This window comes from Tachypleus tridentatus, chromosome 5 (genome assembly GCF_004210375.1).
Source record: "Tachypleus tridentatus isolate NWPU-2018 chromosome 5, ASM421037v1, whole genome shotgun sequence".
Classification (NCBI taxonomy): domain Eukaryota; kingdom Metazoa; phylum Arthropoda; class Merostomata; order Xiphosura; family Limulidae; genus Tachypleus; species Tachypleus tridentatus.
Window position 1 is genome coordinate 6,909,880 of NC_134829.1, and position 26,256 is coordinate 6,936,135.

The 26,256-nt window shown below is 34.1% G+C and overlaps 1 protein-coding gene and 1 pseudogene across 2 annotated transcripts in view; one reads left to right on the forward strand and one right to left on the reverse strand.

The window, feature by feature from the left end:
* Window positions 1–21,796, reverse strand: part of LOC143250427 (putative ATP-dependent RNA helicase DDX60) — a 59,280-nt gene extending 37,484 nt beyond the window's left edge. Inside the window, 3 exon segments of the mRNA XM_076500903.1 lie at window positions 2–574; window positions 14,825–15,002; window positions 21,675–21,796. Of these exon segments, the coding sequence (XP_076357018.1) occupies window positions 2–574; window positions 14,825–14,984 (733 nt within the window). The 5' untranslated portion in view covers window positions 14,985–15,002; window positions 21,675–21,796.
* Window positions 21,797–25,354: 3,558 nt separating this feature from the next.
* Window positions 25,355–26,256, forward strand: part of LOC143250428 (protein FAM76A-like) — a 37,048-nt pseudogene continuing 36,146 nt past the window's right edge. Inside the window, exons 1-2 of the transcript XR_013028186.1 lie at window positions 25,355–25,579; window positions 26,171–26,254. The product of XR_013028186.1 is annotated as a protein FAM76A-like (transcript). The remainder of the gene's footprint in view (window positions 25,580–26,170; window positions 26,255–26,256) is intronic.

Consider the following 26,256-nt stretch of genomic DNA (forward strand, 5'->3'; position numbering starts at 1 on the left):
ACAACTACAACCCAAAGATAGACATTTGAGTTCTCCAAAAAAAAAGACACAACCAGATTCTCTTTCAAATCTTCATGGAAGATATCTTTCAAATTAAGTAGGAATGAATCATCTGAGGTAAGCATGAATGATGGACTCTCATCAGTTAAATACTGTTGAAACATAGGATCAAATACATCCATGAACTCATATATAACAGTGATATTTGTATTTCTCTGAAAATGTTCAATCAGTAACATTCTTGTAACTGCAACAGAAGGTACACATTTCCATATACTGTCAAAACCTTTGAAGAACAAAAGCTTAAAATTTGCTTCTTTTTCCAAAAACTTATGTAAGAACCTCTCATACAAGTACAATAGGTGTAATGGTTGACCTCCAAACTCCCAAGAAAGGTCAGGGTGGGTTAGGGTTTCAACAAACAAACCTTCACCATCAATGAGAAAATGAACATCTGCAAAGTGATTTCGAAGATCTAAATGTTCAATAGAATAACAATCACGAATCTTGTTCAACATCTTGTGTATTCTATTTTTGATGTTTGAAGATCCATGTGTAGAACTTTCTTTCCCATCTGAAAAAAAAACAAACACACTCATTCATAGATTGCAACATACAATCACCTTCTAATTACTTCATAAAAATGACAAGTAAAGTAAGTTAAGCAGTAGTTTCCATTCATTTCTTTAATACTTCACTTTATTTTATATTAATAGTGTAATGTGGTTCTGTCACATTCACTCAGATGTATCAGTGGGTCACTGTTCAGTTCTGGAAGTTAAAATATCTGTATAATTTTCTAAATCTTCTTAACATGTTAAATAAAAATGTTCAGAAAATTTTTATATTTGTGAATAAACTAAAGCTTCTATTAAACATTTTCATTTTGTGAAACATTGTCTTATTCTGGTGAGAAACAAACACACAACTGCTTACAAAACTTATTCTAATCACAAACAAACAACAACATACAAAACTTATCTTATTCTAGTCAGCAACAAACTTACAACAACTTACAAAGCTTATCTTATTCTTGTCAAAAACACACAACAACTTACAAGTATTATCTTATTCATACCAATGGACTAACCTCACAGTAACACATGTATTTCATACAAACAATGTGTCTTTATACTGATGGACTATCCTCAGCAAAACATAACTTCATATAAACAGTGTGCCTTTGTACTGATGGACTGTCTTCACTATAACATATCAAATTTATGTAAACAGTGTGTCTTTGTACTGATGGACTATCTTCAGGGTAACACATCAACTTTATAAAAGCAGTATCTTTATATTGATGGACTATCTTCACAATAATATTTCAACTTTATACAAATATCTTATCTTTATACAGAATGACTATCTTCACAATAACATATCAACTTTATATAAACAGTGTCTTTGTACTGATGGACTATCTTCACAGTAATATTTCAACTTCATTTGAACAATGTGTCTTTATACTGATGGACTATCTTCAGGGTAACATATCAACTTTATATAAACAGTTTAACTTTATAGTGATGATCTTTCTTCACAATTACATATCAACCTAAAATAAACATTGTATATTTATACTGATGGATTATCTTCACAAAAACACATAAACTTCATATAAACAGTGTATCTATATACTGATGGACTATCTTCAGAATAACATATCAACTTTATAAAACAGTATATCTTTACACTGATGAACTATATTTACAGTAACATATCAACTTTATATAAATGTTGTATCTTTGTACTGGTTGACTATCTTCACAGTAACATATCAACTTCATATAAAAAGCATATCTTTATACTGATGGATTATATTCAGGGTAATATATCAACTTATTATGATGTATCTCATCAGTGATATTATGATGTATCTTATCAATAATATTATGATGTATCCCATCAATAATATTATGATGTATCTCATCAATGATATTATGATGTATCTTATCAATAAAATTAAGACGTATCTCATCAATGATATTATGATGTACCTTATGCAAGAAAAGATGCACCAGAGATAGACAGGAAGTGTGAGAGAAGGAAGCATTTATCAGAAATATTTGTTATGTATTGGAAATTGTTAACTTACAGTATGATATCACTGAAACATTGGATGGACTAGTGCAAAAGTTACCAAGGTGAGCACTTTTTGGGAAGTCAGCCAAAAAGATACCCTATCACATAGGATCACATATATAGGAGAATGCACCACATTTTTACCACGTTATACACTTCATCTGCTGAGAGAATAAGTTTTATTAATCTGGGTTCAATCAAAATAAGAATGCACCAGGTGGTGTAAAGTGATATGTTAAACCATATTTGGTGAGACAACTCCACTTCAAAGTCAGGCAGCATTGGGTAAGAGTTTTTCAGTCTGTGTTAGGATGAGGGTCCTAACCAATTTCAACTCAAGTTCAGAAAGCATAAAGTAACAACTGGTCTGAAGTCGTTAAGGCAGGGCACATATGTGCAGATTTAGCATACCACCAAGCCCCCTGTAAAGTCAACATCTAGGGAATTGAAACAGAGTCGGGCAATACTGGTACAGTGCCAAGCGGTGTTGGGAACCTTTTGTCTAATCTGGGATGACAGAAGTGTGAAGACCAACTTTCTGTGTGAGGGCTTATGTTGGCTGGATCTATGCCAATCCAACACCAAATCATCGAGAAACTGACCTTCAGGCAGTGGTAGGAAGGAAGGAAGCCAATTGGAAGGATGAACTGCATATATGGTTCATTCATCCACACCAAAACTAGGCAGCATAAGTTTTTTTTGTCTGGTTCATAGTAAAAGGAGAGTAATCACTGTGTACACCAAACAGAACACCAGTGCTCCAGATTTGATTGAGATGAAGTGGTCACAGAAAGACTCCATGCTTCAACGTCTCAGCAGTTAGCAACTGGTCAATGACATGGACTCCTCCACTCTACAATAAGAGAAGAGAAATAATGCAATGGGGAGTACAAAAGAATATAGTGGGAAACCATAAAAACCCTATTTAGAAAAGCAGACCAATACAAGTTTATTCCACAAAAACTGGAGAAATGGATAGTAATCACAACATGACACTGCATTACTCATGATAGTTCATGAAGGGACTATATTTATGAAACAGTATACCATGAGGATCCTCAAGTGGTTTTGTAGAATGTGTCATTTTTTTAATGAGTGTTATAAATCCTGAATGGTGTGGATTTAAAGTTAAATACACAAAAACAGGCATAAGGCATTGCAGGATTCAGAGATGTTGAAATAGGCCACAGTAAAGATAAGATATATAAAAATAAATCTTCCCCATTTAGAGCCAGTACAGGGTATGTATAATGCCAAAATGAGTGGAGAACAGTATTCAGGTCTCAATCACAAATCAAGGAGGAAGAAGGTGGCAACCGAACACACTGCATAGGAAATGATAATAAAACTAAAAGTAGAGTTGCCTGGTAGACAGTAATGGTCAAAATCAGTTATTCCTGTTCAAACAATCAACAAAAAATTCAGAAAGATAGAAAGGATTGAAATAACACATGATGTAGATAATAACTGTGGAATGTCATGTGGTGGAAAGAAGGAAGACAACATGCAATGATACACCAACTATGGAATGTCATGTGGTGGAAAGAAGGAAGACTACATGCAATGATACATCAACTGTGGAATGTCATGTGGTGGAAAGAAGGGATACTACGTGCAATGATACATCAACTATGGAATATCATATGGTGGAAAGAAGGAAGACTACATGCAATGATACACCAACTATGGAATGTCATGTGGTGGAAAGAAGGAAGACAACATGCAATGATACACAATGATACATCAACTATGGAATGCAATGATACACCAACTATGGAATGCCATATGGTGGAAAGAAGGAAGACTACATGCAATGATTCATCAACTATGGAATGTCATGTGGTGGAAAGAAGGAAGACTACATGCAATGATACACCAACTATGGAATGTCATGTGGTGGAAAGAAGGAAGACTACATGCAATGATACACCAACTATGGAATGTCATGTGGTGGAAAGAAGGAAGACTACATGCAATGATACTACTGGATGAGATTAAGGAAAGTAATATGAGAAGGTGCAATAGAGAATCAATATCAGTATGGAATTATCAGGACTCTGCATGGAGTGTCCAGCATGAGGGAAACATGAAAGGGTGGGGAGGCATTGGAAAATTTGGATCAATCCCAACTGAATGCATTCCCAGCTAAAGCTAAGACAAGAGGAACAAGGGATTAAATAAGTGGAAATACAGAAGAGTGAAAAAACATCTAGAATAAGATGGTCAAGAGGAGAGAACAGTCATTTGAACACCAGAGAATGGATAGACCAACCTGTAAATAGTATCATGGTGGCTTTCAAGATATGATCAGAAACAAGATTCAGGGCACCAAGAATAGAATAAGTTATTAGACATGCTTATATTGAATTGGACCAAAAAAGGAGGTCAGTAATGTGGAAACAGGGAGAACAGGACAAAATGCCCCTGATGGTTGATAAAGAAGATAACCACATAGTGGACAGCACATTTTATCATGAGATATCTACAAAACCATGCTAAAAAAAGGAAACAGACCTTGATGTACCACCAGATGTTCCAAGATGGAACTGAAGTGGTAATATGTTGTGGTATCAGTAACTCAGAATCACATAAGAGTGAAGACATGCCCCCATCTCAACAAGGAAGCTTTTGTAAACAGAAGAGGACCTGGAAAAGATAAAGATAAACACCCACTATGGGACTAGATTGATGAAGTTACCATATAAAATATTTGAATAGCGAAGAAGAATGAATGAGGATAAGGGATCCCAAGTAAGGTTACCATGAGCATATAGTTTTTTGTAGATGTCAGAAGTGAATATGACTCAAGGATACAGAATTCCATGGAAGACCAAGTCCACAAAAGAGATATAACATCCTGCATAGCAAAGAAAAGAGAGGTTATGACATAGGAAACTAATCACTCTGTGACCCTCAAAGAAGATTGGAAAACTGTACTCTGGAGACATATGAATGAAAAATAACCAAACCAATAAAAAACAAAATGAGAGAGAGTTATGAACCCTCCAATTTAAACCAACAAATGTAAACACACCACCTCCCAAAGGAGGAGAATGTAATGGCTGTAGAGTGCTATTTGGGACAAAACCTAAGAAACAAAATCACCTGAAATATCCATCCTGGTTATTTCAAGATCTAGAGTAATAGACCACTATGGTGTAAGATATGTCTTGTGTGAAAGCAAGTGAGGATGCAAAAATGGCTGAGACATGAAAGATGTAAAATTCAACACCCATCATCAGATCCATTTGTAACAAGTAAAAGATGACAATTTATGCATGGAAAAAGATGAAAATCCAATCCAATAGCAATTGTAGCTATTAAGATCAACATTTCCATGGACCAATGTTGACAAGAAACAAGATCCTTGGGAGGATATAAAACAGTGTGAGCAGGAGAACAAAAACGAAAGTTAAGGCTTTCTTATAGAGATCCAAGCACTCAAATGACCACAAACATAAGGAAAAAGTCCATAAAGCAAATAAAATGGTACATGATGACCCTGAGGTTATAAAACAGTCACCACCAAAACTGACAGCACCAAAGTCTACAAGTGGTGGAAAGACTGATGGGAAAAGGAATGAGAAATGATGACAGAGAGAAAAAGAGGAAGTAAGAGGATAGTAGAGAGAGAGACAAAGAAGGAGCATGTCAGAGTCAGTAAACCAGTGAGGACAGGGAATAATATTGGTATAATGCCCCAACATATGACACTAAAGAAACAAGGAAGCAGAAGCAATTAAACAAAAAGAGCATCAAGGTTCAACAAACTCTAGTAATAGATCTATGAGATACCAAGTGAAAGTGCAGAGGAAGGTAAAACACCACTGTAGAAAAATAACTTGATGACCATCTAATAAGAAACTAACAAGGGAACCGGTGGTTTACCACAGAAGAAAGGAATAGGAATAGTGTATGTAAGATGAAGGTAGGAAAACCTAAGCCTAAGAACGACAAACAAATGACCAAGAATATGACTTCCAAATCTCAAGCATTCTAGAGTTTGAAAGACAAAGAAAACTAATACAGCATGAAGTCATGCCTAGTCATGTGAGATAATAAGTGGAAGAGGTATGTATGCTCTAACATAGTGGTAAAAATTTTAATACGTAAAAAAATACATTATTGTGAAACCTGCTCATGAAATTCTTCAAAAAACTCAGATAGAATCTACACAATGTGGGTATAAGATTAAGCCAAGGTAATTGAGAAATAACCCAGTAAAATATGATCAAACACAAATGAGAAACATAGGTAGAGATGTGTCAGGGACACAAGAAGACTCAGACAGGATAAGTGACCACTACCAATTGCACAAAGACAAACCCAATGTAGTTGATAGGCTAGCATGAACAAAGTTCTATTGTTTTATACCAGACAAAGATAAAATTCCTGATACATGTGAACCAATGTTTCTGTAAATAATTCCACTAAAAATGCCTGTATCTGAAACGTTCACAAATGAAAAAAATACATGTCGTTACACACGAGTGCTAATTCAATAATCTTCATCTACACGATGGTTCCCAAACTTTCAGCAAACACAGGCCAGTAAAATTCCAAAATTTTCCAGGATCGACACTCCAAATAAAACATTTGTATATATCATGCCATCCCTTAAGTAATGTCTGATTTTAGGTTCAGAAATAAGAAAAGATTTCAAATGCTTTTAATGTTATTTAATGAATAACGTATGTTTTGTTGTTATTAATTACTTCCTGCCAACAATTCCTAAATTTCTGAATGCCAATTCTATAAAATTCTTGGGATTTGGAGGAAAAGAATGTACAGAAAGTCGTTTTGACATCATCATGTGTTCCAAGATCTTTTCCATCAAGATAATTCTCCAAACTTCAGAAGAGGTGATAATCAGATAGGACAAAGTCTGGAGAATAAGGAGAATGTGGAAGTTTCCCCCAGTCTAGTTCTTCAATCTTTGCAGATGTGATCCTTGTTGTTTGGGGCCGTGCATTATCCTGGTGTAACAAAACATCTTTATGATTGATCAAAACAGGCCTCTTTTCTTTCATTGCAACATTCAAGAGATCCAGCTGTTGGCAACAACTCAAAGTGGATAACACCAACAATATCCCACCAAATGCTTAACAAGACTTTCCAAGATTGGAGGCCCATTTTGGGCTGTGCTTTAGTCAGTTTATCTGCACTGAGCCATTGTTTTCAGCATTTAACATTTTTATAAGATATCCATTTTTCATTTCCAGTCACTAACCTGTCCAAAAAAGGTGATTGATGTTCACAAGAGTACAGAGAAGTACAAATGCCTACTCTTGCTCTAAGGTTGGCCTCTGTCAAATCACGGGGAACTCATTTGCCAAGTTTTGACACCTTTCCAGGCTGTTGCAGATGACGTTGAACTGAAAAAGGGTTGAATTAAAGTTCTATGCTAGTTCTTCAACTGTTACAGCACAATCTTCATCAAGTGCAGCCAGCTGCAAGTCATCATTAAACTCAACAGGACGACCTGAATGTGGCACATCATTTAAGCTGTAGTCACCTGATCTGAACTTCTGAAACTTCCTTCAACATTTTCTTTCACTGAGAGACTCAGCACCTCGAATGTTTTGTATAGTTTCTGCTGCACTATTGCCTTTTTTAAACTTATAAAGCATTATATGCCTAATGTGTTTTATCTCATCACCACCAGAAGAAGATCTCTTTAGATTCCCAGCAAATGGATCCCCTTTTGTTCTAGGTTTGAGCCTTTGATCACATTAAACAGCTCACAGTTTTCTCAGACCTTCTGCAGAGTTGTTTGACCTTTTCCTCATCACCTGCATATCTTGGACCTGTGCATGCATCATATGGCTCTTTCTAATTCCTTCCTGCCAATTAGCAGAACATCACTCTCAGATTTTCAGAAGCCATAAAAGTGGGTTACGTCATGCCCCTATCATGCTGGAAGTCATGATAAGAGTTATCAGGCTTTCACTTCTGTCTGCACAAATGATTCTCTCTTTCTCTTGGAGAAGTGAACATCCATAGCGCCTCTTAATCCTTTGGGACAAGCACATGTGAGGTCTCTTTAGTGATCGCTGTGTGACCAATGGATTATGAATCCTAATCCTTTGGATCATCCTTTCTCAGTGCTCAGGTGCAACATCATCTACTGCAAGCAGTGGTTGGATTCAAACAGCAACACTTCATCCCAAAATCCATCTGTTCACAGATGCATCACTTCAATGATGGGAAGCTTATCTTCTAAATTAGAAGTTCCAAAATATTTACATGAAAGACGAGTCTACCCTCCACATCAACATTCTTGAACTCCTTGCAGTACACTGGGCAACAGTTGAAGATCTGTTTCTTTTGAAGGGAAAAACTGTCATGATACATTCCAACAATTCTACATTGGTAACTCACATTTCTTGTCAAGGAGGAACACATTATTGAGACCTTGGTTTCCATATCTTGGATCTTCTCTATTGGGCTCATTCCCATCATATGTCTTTTAGTATGTCATATTCCAGGAGTAATGAATTTAATTGCAAATCACTTGTCTCAACCAACTGGTTTCTTCTAATGGAATGGATGCCACAACAAATTTGCCCTCACTTTGGATCTCTAACAGTCAATGCCTTTGCAACTCATTGGTATTCTTAACTGCAGTTCTTTTAGTCTCTGATACCTCATCCTCAGGCATTTGTAAATATTCACTGAGTCAAGGCTGGTCAGGTTTACATCTGTCTGCCTTTCCTTCAATATAGCTATTGCTTCAGTTTCTGACTACAGTTTGTTCTACTCCCTGTCAAGTTCTTCTGGTTGCACCACATTGGCCAGATCAAACATGCTTCTTCAGTATCTGCAGGAATATCCTGCTCTACTTCTTCCACATTGGGAGTCTCTGTTGAGACAACTTCCATAAGATATTATCCACCCAGATTTTTAGAAACTCAATCTATTGAGGTTAAGCAGTTCTTCACCCAACATAAGGGTTTAACTTCTAAAGTTTCTCTGTATTTAACTAAATCTCTCCATAGGCCAACCACAACAATTCATCTATGGAAATGGAATTTTTATCATCAGTAGTTCAAACCTTCTTCATCCAAAAATACCTGCAATATCCTGTCTTATGACTTGAGTATCTGATAATGGTCTTGCTTTATCTTCCTGTCTTATGACTTGAGTATCTGAGAATGGTCTTGCTTTATCTTCCTGTCTTATGACTTGAGTATCTGAGAATGATCTTGCTTTACCTTCCTGTCTTATGACTTGAGTATCTGAGAATGGTCTTGCTTGACCTTCCTGGCTTATGACTTGAGTATCTGAGAATGGTCTTGCTATACCTTCCTGTCTTATGACTTGAATATATGAGAAGGGTATTGCTTTTTTTCCTGTCTTATGACTTGAATACATGAGAAGGGTCTTGCTTTATTTATGGTAACTTTATATAAGTTATCATTATCCACAATTTTTAGATATTCCAAATATAAGAAGGTTTTGAATCCCCAATTCTATTAGGTTTAATAAAATCCTTTGCTATTCTTTGGGCCAGTATTTTACAGTTGTTTTACATACACTATCTCATCCTCTTTTTAAGCTTTTAGCTTCATGTTTTTATTTCATCTTTTTCTTAAATTTTATTTTTTGTCATTGTTGGTTTTTATACATTGTCAGTGAGAGTTGTGTATAACCCATGTCCACAGGACTCTTTATCACTCCACATTTGTCTTGCTTTACAAGATAGGTCTTTCCTTCTCAAGACTCTGGCAGTCAGGAAAGGGGAAAATCCTTCTTGCCAATCCATTTGCCAGCCATTCTTACGTTTATGACCACTCCAATCATGATAGTTTGTAGTGACCTGTCAAGGGTTGTCACATACTATGTGGCTCGTACTAACTTATTTCAAGGCACTAGGAACCAACTGTTCATTCATTGGGATCTATAGCCCATGACTTACCACCTGTGTTTGGTTAATGCTTACTTCTCTGTAGGAATTACTGCTACAGATATGGAACAAATCTGACAGCCAATTTGTATATGAGTCCTTACAAGGCACTGAGTTACTGGACTTATACTCAGAAAATCTGAATAGCTGTAAACCACTGCTGAGAATCGTCTATTATAACGTAAAAGCTGTGATTAAAACACCCTAGTAATTTCAAAGGGTACACTTCTATATTACAATGCTGGCTGATAATGTTGGTACACTTCTATATGAGAATGTTAGTTGGAGATGTTAGTACACTTCTCTATAAGAATGTTAGTTGGAGATGTCAGTACACTTCTATATTAGAATGTTACCTGAAGATGTTGTTACACTTCTATATTAGAATGTTACCTGGAGATGTTGTTACACTTCTATATTAGAATGTTAACTGGAGATGTTAGTACACTTCTATATTAGAATGTTAACTGGAGATGTTAGTACACTTCTATATGACAATGTTAACTGGAGATGTTGGTACACTTCTATATAAGAATGTTACCTGGAGATGTTGTTACACTTCTCTATGACAATGTTAACTGGAGATGTTGGTACACTTCTATATGACAATGTTAACTGGAGATGTTGGTACACTTCTATATGACAATGTTAACTCCAGATGTTGGTACACTTCTATATGACAATGTTAACTCCAGATGTTGGTACACTTCTATATGACAATGTTAACTGGAGATGTTGGTACACTTCCATATGACAATGTTAACACTTCTATATGACAATGTTAACTGGAGATGTTGGTACACTTCTATATGACAATGTTAACTGGAGATGTTGGTACACTTCTATATGACAATGTTAACTGGAGATGTTGGTACACTTCTACATGACAATGTTAACTGGAGATGTTGTTACACTTCTACATGACAATGTTAACTGGAGATGTTGGTACACTTCTATATGACAATGTTAACTGCAGATGTTGATACACTTCTATATGACAATGTTAACTGCAGATGTTGATACACTTCTATATGACAATGTTAACTGCAGATGTTGATACACTTCTATATGACAATGTTAACTGCAGATGTTGATACACTTCTATATGACAATGTTAACTGGAGATGTTGGTACACTTCTATATTACAATACTTAAATACTTTTAGTTGTATTCAGTTTCTTCGTTATCATTCAGTCTATGATGAAAAGTTGAGGTGGTTTACAAGAAAGAGAGTCTGTTGTTTAGTAGTTATCTACTTTTTCTAAATGTTAAAATACTCATGGATTTTTTTAACCTTTAACAAAAGTTGAGGTGGTTTATAAGAAAGAGAATCTGTTGTTTAGTAGTTATCTACTTTTTCTAAATGTTAAAATACTCATGGATTTTTTTTAACCTTTAACAAAAGTTGAGGTGGTTTATAAGAAAGAAAGTCTGTTGTTTAGTAGTTATCTACTTTTTCTAAATGTTAAAATACTCATGGATTTTTTTAACCTTTAACAAAAGTTGAGGTGGTTTATAAGAAAGAGAGTCTGTTGTTTAGTAGTTATCTACTTTTTCTAAATGTTAAAATACTCATGGATTTTTTTTAACCTTTAACAAAAGTTGAGGTGGTTTATAAGAAAGAGAGTCTGTTGTTTAGTAGTTATCTACTTTTTCTAAATGTTAAAATACTCATGGATTTTTTTTAACCTTTACCAAATTTGAGGTGGTTTATAAGAAAGAGAGTCTGTTGTTTAGTAGTTATCTACTTTTTCTAAATGTTAAAATACTCATGGATTTTTTTTAACCTTTACCAAATTTGAGGTGGTTTATAAGAAAGAGAGTCTGTTGTTTAGTAGTTATCTACTTTTTCTAAATGTTAAAATACTCATGGATTTTTTTTAACCTTTAACAAAAGTTGAGGTGGTTTATAAGAAAGAGAGTCTGTTGTTTAGTAGTTATCTACTTTTTCTAAATGTTAAAATACTCATGGATATTTTTTAACCTTTAACAAAAATTCAGGTGGTTTATAAGAAAGAGAGTCTGTTTTTTAGTAGTTATCTACTTTTTGTAAATGTTAAAATACTCATGGATTTTTTAACCTTTAACAAAAGTTGAGGTGGTTTATAAGAAAGAGAGTCTGTTGTTTAGTAGTTATCTACTTTTCTAAATGTTAAAATACTCATGGATTTTTTTAATCTTTAACAAAAGTTGAGGTGGTTTATAAGAAAGAGAGTCTGTTGTTTAGTAGTTACCTACTTTTCTAAATGTTAAAATACTCATGGATTTTTTTAATCTTTAACAAAGTTGAGGTGGTTTATAAGAAAGAGAGTCTGTTGTTTAGTAGTTATCTACTTTTCTAAATGTTAAAATACTCATGGTTTTTTTTTAAATCTTTAACAAAAGTTGAGGTGGTTTATAAGAAAGAGAGTCTGTTGTTTAGTAGTTATCTACTTTTTCTAAATGTTAAAATACTCATGGATTTTTTTAATCTTTAACAAAAGTTGAGGTGGTTTATAAGAAAGAGAGTCTGTTGTTTAGTAGTTATCTACTTTTTCTAAATGTTAAAATACTCATGGATTTTTTTAAATCTTTAACAAAAGTTGAGGTGGTTTATAAGAAAGAGAGTCTGTTGTATTGTAGTTATCTACTTTTTCTAAATGTTAAAATACTCATGGATTTTTTTTAAATCTTTAACAAAAGTTGAGGTGGTTTATAAGAAAGACAGTCTGTTGTTTAGTAGTTATCTACTTTTTCTAAATGTTAAAATACTCATGGATTTTTTTTAAATCTTTAACAAAAGTTGAGGTGGTTTATAAGAAAGAGAGTCTGTTGTTTAGTAGTTATCTACTTTTTCTAAATGTTAAAATACTCATGGATTTTTTTTAATCTTTAACAAAAGTTGAGGTGGTTTATAAGAAAGAGAGTCTGTTGTTTAGTAGTTATCTACTTTTTCTAAATGTTAAAATACTCATGGATTTTTTTTAAATCTTTAACAAAAGTTGAGGTGGTTTATAAGAAAGAGAGTCTGTTGTATTGTAGTTATCTACTTTTTCTAAATGTTAAAATACTCATGGATTTTTTTTAAATCTTTAACAAAAGTTGAGGTGGTTTACTACTTAAGAAAGACAGTCTGTTGTTTAGTAGTTATCTACTTTTTCTAAATGTTAAAATACTCATGGATTTTTTTTTAATCTTTAACAAAAGTTGAGGTGGTTTATAAGAAAGAGAGTCTGTTGTTTAGTAGTTATCTACTTTTTCTAAATGTTAAAATACTCATGGATTTTTTTTAATCTTTAAGAAAAGTTGAGGTGGTTTATAAGAAAGAGAGTCTGTTGTTTAGTAGTTATCTACTTTTTCTAAATGTTAAAATACTCATGGATTTTTTTAAATCTTTAACAAAAGTTGAGGTGGTTTATAAAAAAGAGAGTCTGTTGTTTAGTAGTTATCTACTTTTTCTAAATGTTAAAATACTCATGGATTTTTTTTAAATCTTTAACAAAAGTTGAGGTGGTTTATAACAAAGAGAGTCTGTTGTATTGTAGTTATCTACTTTTTCTAAATGTTAAAATACTCATGGATTTTTTTTAAATCTTTAACAAAAGTTGAGGTGGTTTATAAGAAAGAGAGTCTGTTGTTTAGTAGTTATCTACTTTTTCTAAATGTTAAAATACTCATGGATTTTTTTTTAATCTTTAACAAAAGTTGAGGTGGTTTATAAGAAAGAGAGTCTGTTGTTTAGTAGTTATCTACTTTTCTAAATGTTAAAATACTCATGGATTTTTTAAAATCTTTAACAAAAGTTGAGGTGGTTTATAAGAAAGAGAGTCTGTTGTTTAGTAGTTATCTACTTTTCTAAATGTTAAAATACTCATGGATTTTTTTAATCTTTAACAAAAGTTGAGGTGGTTTATAAGAAAGAGAGTCTGTTGTTTAGTAGTTATCTACTTTTTCTAAATGTTAAAATACTCATGGATTTTTTTAAATCTTTAACAAAAGTTGATGTGGTTTATAAGAAAGAGAGTTGTTGTTTAGTAGTTATCTACTTTTTCTAAATGTTAAAATACTCATGGATTTTTTTTATTCTTTAAGAAAAGTTGAGGTGGTTTATAAGAAAGAGAGTCTGTTGTTTAGTAGTTATCTACTTTTTCTAAATGTTAAAATACTTATGGATTTTTTTAAAACCTTTAACAGAGAAATATACAACTTTTGAATTTTTCAAGGCCTCCATTTAAAAGATAAAAAGTAATTTCTCTCTGTTGATTAATACCACCATTAATTACACACTTGGTTCCAGTTGTGCATTGGTCATCACAGATGACCTGTGAATTCTGTATTATATCATAAAGAATGTGTCATTGTTGTTAACAGTAACGAGGCTATAAAACAGACAATTATTACAGAAATACATCCCCACCCTGGCAGGTATAACTGTTAGTATCTGACAGTTCTACACCAATGAACTCATACTTGACATTTAATAATCCATAAGAAAAAGCACTAAAGATGAGTTATAATCACAGCAGTACACCACAGAATAGATTTTATTGAGGTATTAGATTTTCACTAAATAAAAACAAATGGTTTTCTAAAGTTTTTAAAAGTGTTCTGTATTTAAAACTTTGTTTTCTTTTAACTTATTTACGTGAAGCTTAGCTACTGTCAAGTTATAAAAATGTTACCCAGTTATGATTAGTGTTGATCGGTGACATCACAAGCTCCATTATTATAAGATGCTTAGAATAATATACACTTAGCCATGTTATATTGTGAAATGCTGTATTTAATATGTACAAGCTTCTTAAGTTCCCAACTTTATAAAACAACAAATCAGAACAATACTCCTCACTTACCTTCTACTTGAAGATAATGTTGAAACTCCCCAAGTCTGTTTGTGGAATCAGAACTGTTTGACTCGCATTCTGATGATGACAGATAGTAGGAATCTTCATGATCAGAACAGACATCATCACTTTCTTCAGAACTTGTAAAAAGTTCATCCACATCAGCCATGATCATGCAAGATGTACTCTGGAACATAAAGTGGCTCAGAATGACTTTCTGGGGTTATAGGGTTTCTATTTCATTTTTATCAAGACTTTTTGGACCTACATGTTCTTAGAACATTATAAAAATTTCTAACAAATAGAAGGCTTTTATGATACTTTCACTGAAAAGTGTATGCTGGGATGTAATATCTCATGACACTCTGAAGTTCCAGATCAATAACAATGATTCTGTATTTTCTAAGTTGTTTCATATTGGATAAGAAAATATATTATAGTTAGTTTATACAATACAAAACATTGGTATTGAATTAACCATATGCTAACATTAATAGAAAGTTTTGAGTGCTAAACCATATTAGTAGTTCAGGAATTAAATTAAAACATACTTGTAAGAAATAACAAAAATCAGCTGTCATAAGGTTTAAAACTACAAATCAAATATGCAATACTTTAAGATAGAAACTCATAATTAAATAAACCTTCCTCGAACCAACAATCATCATGATGGTATTTAAATCAACTATCTGCAACATACGTAACAGAAAATAATACATAAATGAATTAATATGAGAAACTGCAAGGGAAACATTATCTTATATAATATGCAGTTTGTATAGAATTACCGTGTATGATATGTAGTTTATATAGAGTAACCTTGTATAATATGTAGCTTGTATAGAATGACCTCCTATGATATGTAGTTTGTATAGAATGACCTCCTATGATATGTAGCTTGTATAGAATGACTTGTACAATGTGTCGTTTGTATAGAATAACCTTCTATGATATGTAGTTTGTATAGAATTACCTTGTATGATATGTAGCTTGTACAGAATGACCTTGTATGACATGTAGCTTGTACAGAATGACTTGTACAATGTGTCGTTTGCATAGAATAACCTTCTATGATATGTAGTTTGTATAGAATTACCGTGTATGGTATGTAGTTTATATAGAATAACCTTGTATAATATGTAGCTTGTATAGAATAACCTTCTATGATATGTAGTTTGTATAGAATTACCTTGTATGATATGTAGCTTATATGGAATAACCTTGTATCATATGTAGCTTGTGTAGAATGACCTTCGCTCCAAAGATTGTCTTCTTTCTCTTCACATTTTTGTTTCACAAAAGACTGTCACAGTCCTCACTGGATCCTTACAAACTGACAAATACCTCAGGCAGACAGGCCACAACACTCACTGATCCTTACTATTTGACAAGTACCTCAAGCAGGCAGGTCACAGACCTCACTGGATCCTTTACCTACACAAATACCTTAACCAAGTAGATCACAGTCCTAACTGGATCCTTACTAATTGACAAGTACCTTAACCAAGCAGACAGGTTACAGTCCTCACTGGATCACCATTCAGACAAGTATTTTAAGTACAAACAATCATTCGACCTCAAGTGAAATCAGTATCATAAGAATGCAGGTCACAATACTCCCTGTATCATAAGTATGTAGGTTGCAACTCTCACTGTATCATAAGTATGTAGGTCGCAACACTCACTGTATGATAAGTATGTAGGTCACAACTCTCACTGTATCATAAGTATGTAGGTTGCAACTCTCACTGTATCATAACTATGTAGGTCACAACACTCACTGTATCTTAAGTATGTAGGTTGCAACACTCACTGGACCCTAATGATACAAATGTCTCCAGTGTGCAAGTCCTAACACTGACTGGAACCCTAATGAAACCAATATTACCAGTATGTAGATCACAACACTAACTGGACTACTATTGAGAACAATATTACCAGTATGCAAGTCATAACCCTCACAAGACCCAACTAAGACCAATATTTCAAATATGTATATAGTAGACAGCTATTGTTTTACAATATTATTTCCATTCTTTGATTACCATTTTGTACAGTTTAGTGTAAGTTTATTGGTAGTTTTTATTGTGAACACCTACATCTAACTTCTACATCAGTTAGGTTCACTAATATACTGCAAACATGTCCCTAAGATTAAGACCAACAGCTTAAATTCTTGCATCTTTTTATTTTTCATTATGTCAGACTTTCAACTGAAGTGATGAAAGAATCATTATATAACTTATTGGTTTTTCATTTTTTTAGTACCAATAATGTATTCTAATTAACTGAAGCAAAATTAATGTCACTTTACAGGAAAATTCTACCAAACACAACAACAGTTTTTACTAATATAAAAGCTGTCATTAAGTTAATGAAAACATGGATTAATGTTGTTCTTTATAAACATTCCTCACAAACTCCATCTTTAAATTTAAAGATCCAAGTACAATTTATAAACATGGAATATTTTCACTGACTTGGATGTGAAATAATTAGAATGTCATTTATCAAACAAACTGTCACATAATTTAGTAGTTTTTACTCATTTAATATGTGTCATAAAAATGGCCAGTCCAGAATGTAAACAATTATTTTCAAAACAAATTAATTGATTTGATAAATAATGAGGTGAAATATAAGATATTAGAGAGAGTGAGATGGAAGTGAAAAATCATGAATTTATTTCCAAAAGTACAAGAAAAATAAGTCGTGAAAGTGCTAGAAACAACAGGAATGTGCCTATCAAAAATAACTTTGACGGAAGTAGAAACGCTAAGCTTGGACATTGAAGACTGCTGTGGTCAGGTCTATGATGATAAGGGTTGAAGAACATGAGGCGAAATAAATGATGTAAAATATGAGATACTTCAAATTAATGTATGAGCTTTCTATTTCTATTGCTGTTCTTGTGAAAAAAACCTAACCTTAGCACACTTTACTTCATCAACACATGATTTCTATGGTTCTTCTTTCAACAACTTACCTAAGCACACATTACTTCATCAACACATGATTTCTGTGGCTGTTCTTGTTGGAACAACTAACCTTAGCACACGTTACTTCATCAACACATGATTTCTATAACTGTTCTTATTTGAACAACTAACATTAGTACAAGTAACTTTATCAACACAATTTCTGTGGCTGTTCTTGTTGGAATAACTAGCCTTAGCGCACGTTACTTCATCAATACATATTTCTATGGCTCTTCTTGTTGGAACAACTAACCTTAGCACAAGTTACTTTATCAACACATGATCTATGTGGTTCTCTTGTTGGAAAAACTAACCTCAGCACACATTACTTCATTAACACATGATTTCTATGTCTGTTCAAATGTAGACATTGCATTCTGTATATTTTTAACATTAATGGTCACAAATTCCACAACTAAGCATTCATTTTCTCAACTCAAGCATATTAAAAATCCCAACAGAACAACTATGAGATAAGACAGGCTGGATGCCTTGTCTCTGCTAAGTATAGAAGCAGATTCGTTACACCAAATGAGATTTGAGGACTTGATAAAAGACTTTGCAATTAAAAAACCTAGAAGAAAATGTTTTAAATTTAAATAAATATTAAGGTATAAGTAAATAAGTTGCTTACAGGGTTTTAAGTTCAAAGTGAGAAACTGTTAGCATCAAAATGAGAATTTTTTAATAAAAGGGTTTTGAGTAAATTTTTCATTTTTGTTAACATCAAAGTGTGAATTTGTTAATGTGAAAGTGAGAATTGTTAACTCAGAATGAAAACAAGTATACAGCAAAAATAATTCTTTTTAATTATCATTAATTAAAGAAGTGGTTTCCCTCATCATTTAAACCCGGCATGGCCAGGTGGGCTTAGGCTTTTGACTCGTAACCTGAGGATCACGGGTTCAAATCCCCGTCAAACCAAAGATGCTTGCCCTCTCAGCCGTAGGGGCATTATAATGTGACAATCAGTCCCACTGTTCATTCGTAAAAGAGTAGCCCAATAGTTGGGAATAGGTGGTGATGATTAGCTAACTTCCCTCTAGTCTTACACTGCTAAATTAGGGATGGCTAGCACAGATAGCCCTTGTGTAGCTTTGTGTGAAATTAAAAAAAAAGCCCTCATCATTTCTACATAAAAGGCCTCAGTCATTGATTTTGATCCATGTCCAATCTCTTAAATAAATAAAATAAAAAAGTATTTATTTAATATAGTTGTGAGAAAACTGAAGAAGGGTTATACATTTTCAAACTTTTATTTCACTTTCAGCACTTATTAAGTCTTAATGTCTTGTCAGTTGTGCAGTGGAGGGACTGAGGGGGACACCATTGTTGGGCTGTGCTTAGGGCATCATTTGCCCATAATCTGGCCCTGATACACCTAAATATACATGTTTAAACCAACAAAAACTAACACTACTATCTGCAATGTGTCTAACATTGCCTATTATATCCATTTCATAACAGATGGGAAATTGTTTCCAAAAATTAAAATGGACTGATGAAAAACCAAGAAGTTAAAGAAACACTGTGTTTAGGAAACTTACATGGAGGAAACATTGATATTAAAAACAGACTTCATATTCAAACAAAAATATATATGATTAGACTAGCCTTAAACAGTTTCACAATCAATAATCAAAACATCACAATGTACTAGAAAAATACTCTTAGAGAAACACAAGATAGTAAAGACAACTGACATAAAATACAAGAGAAAGAATTTAGGAAGACAGAGAGAATAAACAAAAAATAAATCCCTGAGAACTGTCTTTCCAAGACAGATAAAAGGTGATTCACCAAATACAGTCTTTGACAGACAGACAGAAAAAACAGAAGGTCATCCATGAGTACTGTCTTTGATAGACAGAAAAAACAAACAAAAGTTCATCCATGAGTATTGTCTTTTACAGACAGAAAAAACAAACAAAAGGTCATCCATTAGTACTATCTTTGACAGACAGAAAAAACAAACAAAAGCTCATCCATGAGTAGTGTTATTGAAAGACAGAAAGAACAAACAAAAGGTCATCCATGAGAAGTGTCATTGAAAGACAGAAAAAACAAACAAAAGCTCATCCATGAGTAGTGTTATTGAAAGACAGAAAGAACAAACAAAAGGTCATCCATGAGAACTGTCTTTGAAAGATAGACAGAACAAACAAAAGGTCATCCATAAGTAGTGTCACTGAAAGACAGACAAAACAAACAAAAGGCCATTCATGAGTAGTGTCATTGAAAGACAGAACAAACGTAAGGTCATCTATGAGTAGTGTCACTGAAAGACAGACAGAACAAACAAAAGGTCGCCCATGAGTATTGCCTTTGGAAAACAGAACAAATGAAAGGTTATCCCCTGAGTACTATCTTTATATAACATTATAAAACATTTCCAAAATGCTGCCCAATGGCATAGTTGTAAATGTGTTTACATGTTCATATCCCATACTGCATATTTCCAATGAACAAAAAAATAATTTAAACATGTTTTCACATATTTGATAGGGGATACAATAGTTCGTATAACTCATTTGAATTTTACACAACTGTATGATACCAAAAAAGTGTTTCAATTCTACATAATGAGAACGATTATCAGTGATGTCGAGAAACCCACTTGTAGAGAAAAATATGTATGTAAAAACGGTTCGTTTGGGTTGAGAAAAATTTTTTGTTCGCTCCTCTACGTAAAAAAATTTCTCAACCCAAACGAGCCGTTTTTACACATAATGAGAAAGATTGTGTCTACATGACAACTTACACCAAATTGGCCTTTTGTGTCGAATACATTTGTATTTTATATGTCTGTAAATCCGGGGCAGCAAGTGCCTTTATATTTTAAGAAGCTTTTAATGCTGAATAAAGTCCTATTTTAAGTTTTTAACTTGTATAGAATCGAATTGTCATGCGCTATCGACTTGTTAATGAAATTTTATTCCTTCCATCACCTAGTTATACACTATCCGAAGAAGTTATGCGAATTAAGCGATTAAAATATGCAAAATAATACATTCCTATTTGTCAGTGCCATCGAGCAGCTATTTCTCAGTTCATATGCTCCTACAGCAGTAAGTCTGACAGTTTAGATTATTATATAACGCTAAAATCTCGTTTCAATACTCTCGGTGGGGACACAACAGACAAACTCTTATGTAGCTTTGAGCATAACAACAAATATGAAAAGCTAAAAATTTATATACTTTTAAAACTGTGTGTAAAATCAGTATTTCGCCATAATTTGTCTGACAGTGTTTTCTTTGAATCCATGTAGTATTCTCATAATAATTAGGGACGGCTCGGTGCAGTGGGCTAACAACCTACTCACTTAAAACACCTGTTCATGAAACCGCAAGTGATTGCGGCCCAATGTTCCTTGATGGAATCGAGTGGTAGATGAATGAATGAATGAACGGTTGTTAGCCCGCTGTACCTCGCCGTCCCTAATTTAGCAGGGTCAGACTGGAGGGAAGGCAGCTAGTCATCACCACCCACTACCAACTCTTGGGCTACTCTTTTACCAACGAATAGTAGGATTGACCGTCACATTATACACCCCCACGGCTGGGAGGGCGAGCATGTTTAGCGCGACACGGGCGCGAACCCGCTACGCTCAGAGTACGAGTCGCATACCCTAACACGCTTGGCCATGCCGGGCAGAACTTTTACAACATACGTAAATGTGAAGTAAAGAAATTGTTAATCGAAAGATGATACCTAGTATCCTATCAATATCACAAAAATAATAAAACCAAAAGATTAAAAGAATGTTACATACCCAATATTTTGAAATTACGAAGTAGAAGTGTTTAAAATGCCACGTGTTTTTTTTTTAAGTTTAACAAATGACTATTCAAAAGTTATTAACTATTAATAATACTTACGTGAATTATTTCTTTCTTCCCAAAATTACGAAAGCTACTATAAAGATAAACCCAGTATGTCTACAAGTATAATAATAAAATATCCGAAACCAAAACCAACGTGACGTTTTTTCTTAGCTTCTATTGGTTCCTAAAATAAACGTTTCTTTCCTTATCTAATTGATTTAACAATTTGAACTACTGAGGTTCCTTTTGTTTTTTTGTTGTAAAGGGAAAGACCTATTTTTCTCTTTTTGCTGTTGTTTTGGAATTTCGCACAAAGCTACTCGAGGGCTATCTGTGCTAGCCGTCCCTAATTTAGCAGTGTAAGACTAGAGGGAAGGCAGCTAGTCATCACCACCCACCGCCAACTCTTGGGCTACTCTTTTACCAACGAATAGTGGGATTGACCGTCACATTATAACGCCACCACGGCTAGGAGGGCGAGCATGTTTGGCACGACTCGGGCGCGAACCCGCGACCCTCATATTACGAAGCGCACGTCTTAACGCGCTATGCCATGCCAGGCCCCTTTGCTTTTGTGATCTGAGTAATGGATTTTCAAATTTACTCATTTTACAGACCATTCCATGTAGATTCAGTTTTGAGTAGCTGACAGAGAACTTTCTCGAACTTACAAGAACCTTTTAAAATTTTCTAGAATTTTCCATTGTAATATATAAACAGGAGCTTACCACTCACCGCCTCAATTTAGTTCTAGCTGCCTAAGTAAATACATAAACCTATCTGATTTTATTAGAGGTGGCATCAAGAACCTGCAAGAATTATCCAGACGTATTCTGCTATGTATGTTGCAAATTTATCGAGACAAAAACAAATGGTACTCTGTGTTTGTTTGGAATTTCGCACAAAGCTACTCGAGGGCTATCTGTGCTAGCCGTCCCTAATTTAGCAGTGTAAGACAAGAGTGAAGGCAGCTAGTCATCACCACCCACCGCCAACCCTTGGGCTACTCTTTTACCAACGAATAGTGGGATTGACCGTCACATTATACACCCCCACGGCTGGGAGGGCGAGCCTGTTTAGCGCGACGCGGGTTCGAACCCGCGACCCTCGGATTACGAGTCGCACGCCTTACGCGCTCGGCCATGCCAGGCCGGTACTCTGTGACAGCATCTACTAAAATGTGTGAAGCCGACAATGCATATTTTGGCATGTCTGTCGGGATCAAGACAAATCCTGGACACCTCATTTTACTTGCAAGCACTGAAAAAAAACTCTAGAAGGTAAACGGACAATTTTTATTTGCTTGAATAGTTAAATTTTATACTATAAATTTTAGACCTTTTAAATTTTAAATATTTTTTTGATTTCCAATACTACAGAAAAATATCACATATAAAATATTTTGCATGAAACCCTTACACGTTATTTGTGGATGAAATAAATTTATTCTTCATAATAACAATTTTATTTTGGTCTTTGCAGGACGGTACAGAGGAAAAAAAGAGAGCCATGAAGTTTGCTCTTCCAAGAATTTGGCGTGAACCCACGGAACACTCAAACAATTGCTATTTCTGCATGGTGAACCCTTCCAGACGTCGGGCTGGCACGAATGCATCTGCTCTCATGTATCTGGATCTTCCATCATCCATTGCCCCAGTGCTACACTGCCTTGAGCTCTCTGTACCCACTCAACCAGAAAGAAAACAGCCATCTCGAAAAACTACTGATTTCTCAACGTTTTTGTTTATTTTTGTATAACTTTAGTATAAATACATGTAAATCTTGATTCATATGTTGTTTTATTCGGACCTTATGCAAATAGAAATGTGCAAATTTACCCGTTTTTACATATAAAATAGGTTAATTTTTAAATTTCATTATCCAGGTCAAAAAAGCAAAGTTTGAAAGGAATGATGGCCATTTTCTGTACTTTTACAACATAAGCAATTATGAAAGAACACATACTATCCACGAACAAAATTTGTGTTACATAGTGTAATGTTATAAAAACCACATAACTGTGATGCTGGGCTTAAAATCGAGAAACATCATGTCCTCAAATTTTGTTGGAAAAGGTTAATAATAATTATTACCGTTAGTTACTAAATTGTTATTTTCGAATTTACGAAGCCAAATCATTCGCAATATCAGCATCTGTTAATTTCCATGTTTGCGGGTAGGTATTTTCTGACAAAAGCAAAATGTTTCCATTTGGCACTTTATTATATCGCTTTATTTGCTCCAACTTAAAGTAATTTTCTCACAAGCAGTTATACAGTTTGTGCGAATATACGCTTATAAATTTATTTTGAAGTATAATAACCCTTATTAAAATAAATTTCTTGTATATTTCACTATTGGTTATTGCTTTGGCTAGTGTTAGTTGGCTCCAATATATACAAACAAACAAGCAAATAAAGTGGCTATTCAAACTTTCGGACCGGCATGGCCAAGCGTGTAAAGGCGTGCGACTTGTAATCTGAGGGTCGCGGGTTCGCGTCCGCGTCGCGCTAAACATGCTCGCCATCCCAGCCGTGGGGCGTTATAATGTGACGCTCAATCCCACTATTCTTTGGTAAAAGAGTACCCCAAGAGTTGGTGGTGGGTGGTGATGACTAGCTGCCTTCCCTCTAGTCTTACACTGCTAAATTAGGGACGGCTAGCACAGATAGCCCTCGAATAGCGTTGTGCGAAATTCAAAAACAAACAAAAATCAAACTTTAGACATACCAAGCTATCATAACATTAATATTTTTCATGAAATGGTGATAATTATTAACGACGAAGTTTGTTTGTAGTTAAGCACAAAATTACACACTGGGCTATCTGTGCTCTGCCCACCACGGGTATCGAATCCCAGTTTCTAGCGTAGTAAGTCCGCAGACATAACCCTGTGCCACTGAAGTCGTCATGCGATATAGAGAAGGTAAGTTTGGCATATATATACACCTTTTAAAATATTTACTATTACCTATTCGTATCAAAAGGGTTATGAGACAAATGAAAAATCATGGACAAGCATTTTCGAGTTAAATAGCTTTTAGGAATCTGCCCATTGAAATGGGCATTTGACGACCCCAAGTTTGTTCATAACTTTCATCGTGGTTTAGATTCATGTAGACCTGAATGGGTAAAGTGCAAACTTGACTTATTTTTTGTAAAAAGAGTTGTTTGTTTAATGGCAAGAGTAAGATACAGTACCCTTTTCTCACTATTTCTAATCATTCTCCTTGAATCCTATTCGTAAGCGCATTCAACAGCTTCTGTTTTCCTGCCAATTTAAAAATATAGTCATATCAAAAAGAGCGCATGATTTTCCTGACATATTTGGTAAATGGGGATTATAGCTGACAGTACCTCTATTAAGTAAATTTATGTCTCATGTAGGTGTAGGATTTCCTCGCAAAGGTTTTTTTTATACTAAAGCAAAAAGATACACAAAGGATTATATGTGTTATGCCCTTCACGGGGACATAAGCCCGGTTTCTAGCGTTTTACGTCTGCAGACATATCGCTATGCCACAGTAGAGCTTGCAAAAGAAAAGTGACATAATTTAATATATGTAATGAAATGTTCTTATTTTTTTATAATAATTATTTCTCAGGTTTTAGGAAAACCAAAAACAACGAAAACATATGTTGCATATTGAGGTCACTTCGCATCGAAAATGGTGAGGTTCGAATCCTTAGAATCATATTCCTGCATCCGCTACTGACACACATTTTCAGAGATATGACGTAGCTCTCGCATGCAAGAGAAATTTTGTTATTTTCTTGTCTCGTACAATTCTGGTCTCCCAATAATATTCTATTTAAGGGACCATAAGAAACTTTGTATACCCACCTATCAAGGAAGAACTTCTTCAGGAATAGCTAGTGACAACAAGAGACAAGCTGCCCTCTCATCCATATTCCATGGGTCTTGGAGGAGAAAGGCACAAAAAAAGACTTGCCATTTGGCAAGTTATTGCTGTGATTTTTTTATTTCTTGTGTTAAGTTTGTTCAAGGAACTTCATAATGAAAGAATGAAGCTGTGTTGTAAACTATATTTTAATACTATAATTTATTTGTTTGCTAAAAATTCTAAATTGAAAGTAACTGTATATGCTCGATATAATAGTTAGAGGCTAAATATTATATTCCTCTTACAATGAACATCTTCGACAACGAAACAAAAGTTTACGTATTTTTTACACCAGACGACTTCATGTATGGTTTTATGAGTTCGGGAATATCTTTTATTGAACCCTTTTTTGCTGTTTATCGTGTGTATATAGTCTTACTGAGGTATCAATAATAATAGGATCAGAGAAAGCACAATTCACTTACATGTTCAATATTTAACTAGTTTAAATTTTAAGGCCACAGGGTGGTTATTAGTTGTATTAGTATTATTAGGCTGAATTTACACGTAGCTTATTTTTGAATTTACAGTAGTAATACTACCTTTCGAAAATAGGCCTAACACTGTGTTTGTAACTACTTTTGAGCAGTTAACGTTAATTTTTGATTTATTTTAAGAACATAAAACATATTATCAAATTTTTAGATGGCTTCTGCCCTTTTCGCGTGCACAAAATGTAACAGTCGACATCCTTTTGAAGAACTCTCACAAGGACAGCAACTGTGTAAAGT